General features: G+C 35.3%; 1 protein-coding gene across 1 annotated transcript; it reads right to left on the bottom strand.

The window, feature by feature from the left end:
* Positions 1-237: 237 nt before the first annotated feature.
* LOC113042871 (guanine nucleotide-binding protein subunit beta-5a) lies at positions 238-7,002 on the bottom strand. Its single transcript, XM_026201862.1, has 11 exons — positions 6,765-7,002; positions 5,834-5,970; positions 5,701-5,742; positions 5,236-5,312; positions 4,407-4,539; positions 4,184-4,327; positions 3,044-3,135; positions 2,732-2,780; positions 1,903-1,999; positions 766-932; positions 238-692 (listed from the first exon to the last, which is right to left on the bottom strand). Exons 1-11 carry the CDS (start codon positions 6,880-6,882, stop codon positions 681-683), a joined length of 1,068 nt encoding a protein of 355 aa, XP_026057647.1. The 5' UTR covers positions 6,883-7,002; the 3' UTR covers positions 238-680.
* Between the last annotated feature and the right edge of the window lie 3,384 nt (positions 7,003-10,386).

Genomic DNA, 10,386 nt, shown 5'->3' with positions numbered 1-10,386 from the left:
GTTTTGGGTAAAAAAAAAAGAAAAATAGAAAAAGGGTTTGAAGTTGAACTCTTAATTTTGGAAAGAACTGTCTTTTTAATAACTGTAAAAAACGTACTTTAAACATTATGCTTTGTTGAACAGTTATTTTATGTATTATACATTTCATGTTAATAGAATACAATTGTTTAAATAAGACTGAACTAACAACAAAAACTTCATGAAATTGATATTATGAAATAAAGAGACCCACATGAGTTTCAGCATTTAAAATCCATTTATTTGGTGTAGGGATCTCTGCATGACAATCTATATGATATTATGGTATATACACTTTGCTAAAGTAAGAAAGAACAACTATAGTGGCATAATAATTGAATGAAAGCCAGACCATTATGAGTAAAAGAGCATAACTAAATCTGTTAGCTTGCATATTCACACATTCATACATATAAACTAGAATGCCAAAATAGAGGGGTAGTCGCTGTCATAGAAACAGAAGCCATTGATATCACCCAATTCCATCCCATAATTCCCAGCACACCATGTGTTGATTAGAGTTGGATGTCCCTCTGTATCATATACTCTAGTGCACTCAACACACTATTACGGTGAATCCTTGACTCCAGCTGCAGTGAAAAAAGTGAGAAATCTGATCGTGCCGGACATCAAACACAAGCAGTCGGAGTTTCAGTCAACATTCAGGCCCAGATCTGGAGAAAGACAGAACAGATGTGAGACTTTCATTACAACACTTGCTAAATGAAGAGATTTTTGTCCACTGACTCGTAATGTGTTATCCCAGGATCCCGAGCAGAACGCTGTTCCGTCTGGAGAAACGCGGAGGGTGCTAACTCTGTTCTCATGTCCAAACAAGATGGACATGCGGGTGCCCTTTAAAACGTCCCACACATTGATGGTGTAGTCATTGTAGCCTCCAAACAGCAGCCTCCCTGCCAAAAGATATTAGCATAGCATAAACAACAAGCTTCTTCAACGAGCAAATCAATCTTGGTTATTCTGGTAAAGAAAAAAAAAACGTATATATATATATATATATATATATATTCAGTATAGAAGGATACAATAAAAAATGTGGTTGATATTGTTTATTCATCATCCTGTAAATTGAGGGTGGTGTATGGAGCTGATAATAGGACAAAACTAATTGAATCTGTAGAATGTAAATGTGAATTATTTACAAGTGTCATTTAACAAAACTGAATATTATGTAGCATTTAACATAGTTCTGAATTAGATTTATTTGAACTTGAATATCAAACATTTGAAACTGAACACAACTGTCAAATTGTAAACTTGGAAATTCGGAACATTAATTTCAGTATTCTAAAATTCAATGCGCAGAAATTCTGAATATAGAAAGTAGGTCAGAGATAGAAGAGTAGTTGATCTCTGAAAAGTCAAATGAAGCATTTTGGCCAATTAGTAGCTTTCTGGCATGAACGTGTGGTTTAAGATCTACCTGATCATGAATTCTAGAAGTAGCCTAAGTGATTCTTAAAAATGAATGGTTTATAGTTCTATGTTAGGTTAGTATACTGTATTTTTAAAAACTGGATACTTGCAGTCTAAGATTTCAAAACAAAAAAATTCAATGTTTTAAAATACATGTCTCTAAAACTCTGTCACAAAAATATTCAGTTGTGTCAAATTTCAAATGTTGAACATTCAAGCAAAAAAAAAAAAAAATCTAATTCAGAACTATGTTAAATGCCACATAATATTCAGTTTTGTTAAATTACACTTTCATGACACACAATACAAATTCAGTTAGTTTTGTCATAATATAAGCTCCATATTGTGTGCATTACATTATGGTATACAGTACTGTATCCTGACTGGTTGTACAACATAAAATACTACTTGTAATGTGTTAATATTTCAAACAGTGTCAGTTCTTACCGCTGAAGGAGAAATCCACACTAGAAGCTCCAAATATGATGCTCTCTTTGGAATAAATGGCCACCTCTCTGTCTGCCCTCAGGTCATAGAGGCGACACTGTAAGTATAGAAAATAAAGTTAGAATTAACAAATATATGTATTTTTTAACTACAGTCAAAAGTACCTATCAAAAATTTGGAAACATTAAAATATTTTAGTTTTTAACAAAGTCTTTTCTGCTCACCAAGCCCACACTTTTTTTCTGCTCAGAAATACAGTAAAAATAATTTTTCTATTGGAATATATTAAAAAATACAATTTATATCTGTTTTCAGTGTCACATGATCCTTCTGAAATATTTCTGATATTTAGATTTACCTCTCGAAAAAAAAATTATATTATTATCAGTGTTGAAAACAGTTGTACATCTTTTTTAATAGAAGTTAATGCTTTTATTCAGCATTAAAAATATGCATTAACTAATAAAAAATGACAAATTATTCTATTTAAAAACTGCAAACACAATGATAATAAGAAGAAAAATGATTCATTAGAATTAATTATTAGAACGGATCATGTGACATATGAGACTGAACCACTGTAATGAAGCTGTAAATTCAGTTTGGCATCACAAGAATACATTTCATTTTAAAATATATTCAAATAGGAAATAACTTTTTCAAATTGTGATAATATTTCTCAATATTAAAGTTTTTAATCTATTTCAGATCAAATAAACGCAGCCTTTGCAAGCATAAGAGATTTAATTAAAAACATTCAAAAATTAAAATGCTTCCAATCTTTCGAAAGTTATAATTTGAAACATATGCAAGATGGTAAAAGACTCACAGTAGCGTCATCTGAGCCTGAAGCGAAAGCATCTCCGCTTGGATAGTACCTGCAGCGATAATAAAACATGAGCAGTCACTCGGCAAACATTACAGGAAGGTCCTGCCAAAACCCCTTTTAAGATAAGTCAGATCGGCTGAGGCCCTGTTAGCACTCTTCCGGGCCTTTATGGTCTCTCGTGACATTTCGAGTGTTTACACAGACTATAAATATTGACCAGTACTGTAAAGGTCTTAAATGTCACTCAATCCACTTTGTGATTTTTTTTTGCTTTGACAAACCTGAAGGGAAAAGAGGCCAGAGGACACTTACCGCACACTGTTGATGTCTGATTCATGGGTCTCAAAAGACTGGATGCACTGTCCCGTGCGCATGTCCCACACGCAAGCCTTCTTATCGCAGCCCTGAGAGACATGAGAAGATGAGGGTCACTGCACAGGCATGTTAATAGCTCTATTGTGTTTGTGTGTGTGCTGTGCTGTGCTACTCAAGCCACAAACTGCTTCAGTAGTTGAGTCCAATTTAGGAAACTAGTTCAAAAAAATGATTTGTTTTCAAACCGGACATTTGTCTGGACTATTTGCCTGAGGCTCTGTATTACAGGTAATACTGTTGTAAATAACGTTTAGTTTCTTGCACAGACTGATCATTTTGCTTCATAAGACCTCAATATTTTGTCATGAGCAATGGGTATTAATTTTGCATTACTTGATGCCTCTTTTATTCTCAAAACAGACACACGCTGACTTGAATTTTATGAATTACAAAGTACCTACAGCTACATATTTGATGGCCTGAGGGTATACAGTAAAAGCCCTTTCCTACCGAATAAAAACAGGAAAGGTAATTGCGTTTTTTTTAAATCTCACAATTCGGACTGTTTTTCTCACAATTGCAAGTTTAAATCGCACAATTCTCTTTTTTTTCTCAGAATTGCATGATACGAACTCGCAATTGTTTTTTTTTTTCAGAATTGCGATAAATATGAACTCAAAGTTGAGAGTTATTAAGTCGGATTTGTGAGATATAAACTCGCAGTTCTGACTTTTTTCTCAGAACTGCATGAAGTAAATTTGCAATTCTAAGAAATAGTCACAATTAAATAAACATACAATTCTGACATTTTTTTCTTAGAATTGTGAGTTTCTATCTTGCAGTTGTGTCTATCTCTCGTAATTCTTCCCCCTCAGAATTGGACAGCTCACAGCTTAAGAGTTTTTATAATGCAATTCTGAGAGAAAAAAAATTTAATCTGGATTGCGGGTTTGTCAGAGTTGGGAGGGGTTTTTTTTATTCAGTGGAGGAAACATTTTTATTTTTTGGTGAATTATCCCTTTAAGAAAGTTAATAGGGTCGATTCCCATCTCATGTTAACTTAGGTAATGCGTGACACTATTTTGTCAATAGAGGATTCGTGTGGCTTGTGTTTAGTATCAGCAGCTCAGTTCCCACCCCTGACACGAATGTGTTTCCGGTCTCAGAAGGGGCCAGATCCAGACACAGCACATCAGCCGCGTGTCCATGGAAGCTCTGCAGCATCTGACCGCTCTCTACATCCCAAAGAGCACACGTGCCGTCACCGCTAGATGTCAGGATCTAACGCAAACCCAAAACACAGCACAGTCAGTAAAATGCAAAACACTGTTTCATTATTTCACCATGTTTTCAAGCTTACCTGCATATCTGAGTTAGTAAAGCAGCATGCGGAAAGGTAGTTGGTGTGCATGGCCACTGATTTCTTCTTGGCGGCAAGGTTTTCGTTCTTGTCCAAGGATAGAGGGTACACAGAGCACTTATTGTCCAACCCACTGTGAAACAACATATCAGTTAAAGGTGCAGTATGTAATATTAACAGCTAGTGGTTGAAATTGGTACTGCAGTTCAAATTTAAAACATTGGTGTGAATTTATGCATGCTTAAATATTTCTCTGGTCATAGAGCTTTTTAGATTAATTATAATGTTTTGTAGGTCGGGTGGAATCTGCTTGCTTCCATGGCTGCATTACACTTGGTTTCCCGGCAACATGGCGACCCAGGGTGTTTAAATCCGATTGGGTAAATCGGTAGAGTGGGCGGAGTCACACAGACCAAAACAAAAACAGACATTGTGACACAGAACGCACATTTCAAAGTATAATAACTGGCTGTATAGTTGTTTTTTCTGAGATGTGAACCTAGCATGTTTCCTAAATATTTGCAAACCTATCATGCTATTTTTATGCTTTAGAAATATAGATACAACACCTTTAATAAAATAAATCACGTGAGCATAAAGATGAAGTTAGCAATCAATTCTCCACTAATATTATCTCCATATTTTTAAAGTTTAAAGTGTGTGACGTCTGCGTCAACTAGTGGCACTAAATGGAACTACAATACAAAATATTGTTTCCTAAAAACACCTAAAGCTTTCTAGCCTAGAAAAGGCAGATTTTTATTGCTCAAAGAGAAACATAATGTTTAGTAAGATGTTTAGAAAGAAGCCAGAGAGCCCAGAGACTTACCCACAAGCCACTGCACATCCAGAGGGGGCGTAAGCACAGGCCATGACCCACGTGCAGGGCATAGTCACTGCATGCTCCTGTCAAAACATTTCATATATTGAAATATATTAAAAGCATGGTGATTAAAGCTAAAATACAAAAACATTTTCAAACAAATTAATGTTGAAAAATAAAAAATAAATAAGCAAACATTTTTCATTTCAGCTAAATTGTAAGGCAATTATTTTCATTTAGCCTATCTTTAGTTTTTAATTAGTTTAAACTAAATAAAAAATAAATATGCAAACTTAATAAAAATAAAACCTAAGGAAAAAAAAAATCCAAAAACACTCAACAAAATTTCTAAAAAATAAAATAAAATGCAAATATATGTATTAATATAGTAGTATGCAAATTCCATAAAAAAACACTTATTATTAGTAAAATTATATTAAAAATCAGAAACAGAATCTGAGAAAATTTTACCTTATTTGTTGTAAAGGCATCCCATACAATCACCTTTCCATCCTAAAATAAAAAAGAAAATTTAATTATTATTGATGATATAAATTAGAGAGTTCAATATGTGATATATTTAATTTATGCATTATAGACTGACCTGAGATGAGCTGACGATTCTCCTCTTGTCTTTACACCAATCCATGCACAGGACTTTATTTCCATGGCCTTTCAGGGTTCGTCTGTTCTTTATGACAAACTGCCCCAAAGCCTCGATCTTCTCTGCCACTTGATGTACTGATCAAAAACCACAGCATTTTGTTTATTTCCTGTTTTTTTTTCCCTTCAAGAACATGCCTGCAGATCTCTACATTATTACATTTTGCTGGCAGTAATAACTGTTCCTTATCAAACCATTAGTGAACAGGCCTTTAAAAAAATATAAATAATAAATGAACACACTAACAAAAGATAATACATATTAATAAAATGTATATACAGTAAAAATGAAAATAAATAAAATAAATGTAAAAATCCTAAATAATTATAATAATAAATGTAAATATATAACACAAAATAACTTAATAAAAATAAATCAATTAAATAAGATTAAAAAATTGTCCTTTTTAGCAGTCTTACTGTTATTACAGTAATCAAAAATAGCTTAAATCAAATAAAATGTAAACGTTACATTAAAAACTTCAAGAATCAGAAATGTTACTTTGACAACTAAAAGAGAAACTGATTAAAAATGACAAAAGCACATAATAAAAAACAAATAAAACAAACTAAAATTAAAATAAAACTGAAAATATATAATACGATAATAGCATTTAAACAATACTAAAATAACACATATTATTGTAAAGATTGGATTGTTTCTAGGAATACCATAATGTGATGCTGAACGGAAAATAAAACGCTCCTTGTCGCTATCATCATCATCATCATCATCATCGTCTTAGTGAAACCTGATCAGTTTATCTAAGCTGATGCTCCAATTTATCAGACTGACTGTAAACATCGCGCTTCATAACGACAGCCATGATCCTGACATATGTCTTCATTAACACACACACACACGCTCTTACGCTCGACATCGTGCAGCTTGGCTCTCTCTTCCTCCAGCTTCGTCTTCAGCGTCTCGGACTCGGTTTTGAGGGTCGTCAGAGTGTCGCTGGGCTGCGAGGACTCCTCCTGCGAGGCCATTTCCGCCAGAAAACACCAGATTCACGGAGGAGAGGACTGTTTTGATGGAGAGAGACGGAGGAGAGCCTGGACACTGAGCGGAGCTGCTGTGACGTCATGAAGGACTCTCTCTCTCTCTCTCTCTCTCTCTCTCTCCTGCATCCATCTGAGCCCCCAGAGACACACTCGGATGTGCGTTATAATATGATCAATATTTGAGCTTTCGACATCTGCAAGGGCTTCTAAAATCCAAGACTGTAAAATATCTGCTATTTATACACACACACACACACATTTATATTTAATCATTTAACAGACGCTTTTATCAAACGCGACTTACAAATGATATTTATGCAAAACTTTTTTTTTAATTTTCATAAAAATAAAAAATGTTTTTCATGTTTTTTGTGTTTTATTGTGTAAGTTGGCTGTATTTTATTAATTATTTTTATTAATTTTTTGTTTGTTTGTTATTTGTAACCTTATCAAAATAACCCAACTGCAGTTAGATTGGGATTAATTGGAATGCACAAAGAAAAAACATGATTTTTGAAAATTTTCATTTATTCCCAATCCATATAACTTTTCATATATTATAACAATAGTTTTATAATATATATAATAATATATATATACACACACACACACACACACACAATCCTAAGATATTTTCATGAATACATTAGAATAAGGAGAATAAGCAATGATCACTGAAAATTCTGGACATTTTTATTAAATTCAAAAGAAAATATTTTAGTGGGGAAATATGCTTAGTTCCAAAGATAAAATATCATATTTGTAAAATATTTTATAAAACCCTTTTTTTTAGATCGTGAATTGGTGGGTTTTTGTTAAATGTGAGCCAAAAGCATCACAATTAAAAGAATCAAAGACTTAAACAACTTCAGTCTGTGTGCACTGAATTGATTTAATGCCGGAGTTTCACAATTTTTTGTTGAATTACTGAAATAAACGAACTTTTCCCAGACTAATTTATTTCCAACTTCTAATTTATTGAGATGCACCTGTGAAATTGTGAATCATACCCAACATGTTTGAGAAATGCACCCTGTGAGATTGAGATTACTGATTGCTAGATTAGTTCTAGAGGTTTCCATCTCTAGTCCTGTGAGGATACACCATCATCAATATTGCATTTCCATGGCACATTGTGAGAGCGATGGGGAAGTGCTGAGAGTGAAGAGAGGAGGACTCATTTGGCTGTTGTGTTTATTGATTTCTGATTTATGAAAAAAATTCAACGGAAGAGCAATTTGTGACAATAATTTAGGATTTACAAAATTGAACCAACTGAGGTTGGTTTGGGGTTTTAAAAAAATATATTTTAGGGTGTTTGTTCAAAGCAGATCTTAAAAAAGCTATTCTAAAAGATTTATCATCTAAACAGTTATTCCAAATACAAGTGATTAAAATGTTTATAAATAAATCTAAGAATATACAAATGAGTTTATATTAATAATTCATCTTCTGTGCAGTGTTTCCACGATGCATTCAGGTCAGCACACATGCATCCTGATCCACTGGTCCTGAAATCACTAAGGTCAGAGGTCAGAGGTCAAATGCGAAAAGTCAAAAAGACTTCTTTTAAAAAGCATTTAAAAAATTGTACCCCAAAAATTCTAGATGCTAGTATACATCCTTAAAAAATAATAAACCTGCACTTTTCAGACAAAGGACGACGCAACATTCAAAATCATCTGTGGGTGTAAACGAGTTAAGGATTTTCACAATCTTCAAAACCAGAAAACAACCAGAATCTAAGGGCTCTTATAAATGAAACCAAATGAGATGACATCCCATGGCCCATATACAGTAGCTTAAATAAATGACTCTAACACCAACACCACGAGGTTTCAGCTCTGCAGACTCTTCAACAGTGAGCTGAAGCTCATTTGATAACTCCTTTATAATTTAAAAATCTGAACAGATATAATTCAGAATGTAACATTATTTATTCATGTATACTACTTCTCAAAATTTGGATAATAATCTCTTTTGCTCACCAAATCTGCATTTATTTGATCAAAAAAAATCTATTTTCTATTTGAATATATTTTAATGTGTAATTTATTCCTGTGATCAAAGCTGAATTTTCATCAAAGTCACTCCAGTCTTCAGTGTCAGATGATCCTTCAGAAATCATTCTGAAATGTTGCTGCTCAAGAAACATTTCTTATTATATTGTTGAAACGGTTGTGCTGCTCCATGGACAAACTGATTCAAATGATCCGCGAAGCTGCTCCGAAATCACGAACTGATTCAAATGATCCGCGATCCCGCTTTGGACTCCCGAACTGACTCAAATGATTCGCGATTCTGCTCTGAACTCCCGAACTGACTCAAATGATTCGCGATTCCGCTCTGAACTCTCGAACAGACTCAAATGATCTGCGAACCCGCTCTGATCTCTCGAACTGATTCAAATGATCCGCGAACCCGCTTTGAACTCCCGAACTGATTCAAATGATCCGCGATCCCGCTTTGGACTCCCGAACTGACTCAAATGATTCGCGATTCCGCTCTGAACTCCCGAACTGACTCAAATGATTCGCGATTCCGCTCTGAACTCCCGAACAGACTCAAATGATTCGCGATTCCGCTCTGAACTCCCGGCCTGATTCAAATGATATGCGAACCCGCTCTGAACTCTCGAACTGATTCAAATGATCCGCGAACCCGCTTTGAACTCTCGAACTGATTCAAATGATCCGCAAACCCGCTTTGAACTCCAGAACTGATTCAAATGATCCGCGAAACGGCTTTGAACTCCCGATCTGATTCAAATGATTCGCGATTCAGCTCTAAACTCCCGAACTGACTCAATTGATTCGCGATTCCGCTCTGAACTCCCGAACTGACTCAAATGATTCGCGATTCCGCTCTGAACTCCCGAACTGACTCAAATGATTCGCGATTCCGCTCTGAACTCCCGAACAGACTCAAATGATTCGCGATTCCGCTCTGAACTCCCGGACTGATTCAAATGATCTGCGAACCCGCTCTAAACTCCCGAACTGACTCAAATGATTCGCGATTCCGATCTGAACTCCCGAACTGACTCAAATGATTCGCGATTCCGCTCTGAACTCCCGAACTGACTCAAATGATTCGCGATTCCGCTCTGAACTCCCGAACAGACTCAAATGATTCGCGATTCCGCTCTGAACTCCCGACCTGACTCAAATGATTCGCGATTCCGCTCTGAACTCCCGACCTGACTCAAATGATTCGCGATTCCGATCTGAACTCCCGAACTGACTCAAATGATTCGCGATTCCGCTCTGAACTCCCGACCTGACTCAAATGATTCGCGATTCCGCTCTGAACTCCCGAACTGACTCAAATGATTAACCATTCCGCTCTGAACTCCCGAACGGATTCAAATGATTTGCAAACCCGCTTTGAACTCCCAAACTCTTTGACCACAGCTTCTGTGCTTCCAAAGCTCTTGCAGCAGTTCAACACTGTTTTCTCTGAGGTGGTCGGATCACATCAGATTGTGGT

This window comes from Carassius auratus, chromosome 25 (genome assembly GCF_003368295.1).
Source record: "Carassius auratus strain Wakin chromosome 25, ASM336829v1, whole genome shotgun sequence".
Taxonomy (NCBI): Eukaryota; Metazoa; Chordata; class Actinopteri; order Cypriniformes; family Cyprinidae; genus Carassius; species Carassius auratus.
The sequence above is the reverse complement of the archived record's forward strand: the minus strand, read 5'-3'. Positions and strand labels throughout refer to the sequence as shown.

Excerpts from the sequence above, each read along its gene's own strand:
- LOC113042871 (XM_026201862.1), bottom strand. The coding sequence starts at position 6,882 with ATGGCCTCGCAGGAGGAGTCCTCGCAGCCCAGCGACACTCTGACGACC. Across the intron at positions 3,136-4,183 it reads GAAACACATTCGTGTCAGGG|GGCTGCGATAAGAAGGCTTG; the intron begins GTGGGAACTGAG and ends CATGTCTCTCAG. Across the intron at positions 2,000-2,731 it reads CAGGCTCAGATGACGCTACT|TGTCGCCTCTATGACCTGAG; the intron begins GTGAGTCTTTTA and ends CTATACTTACAG.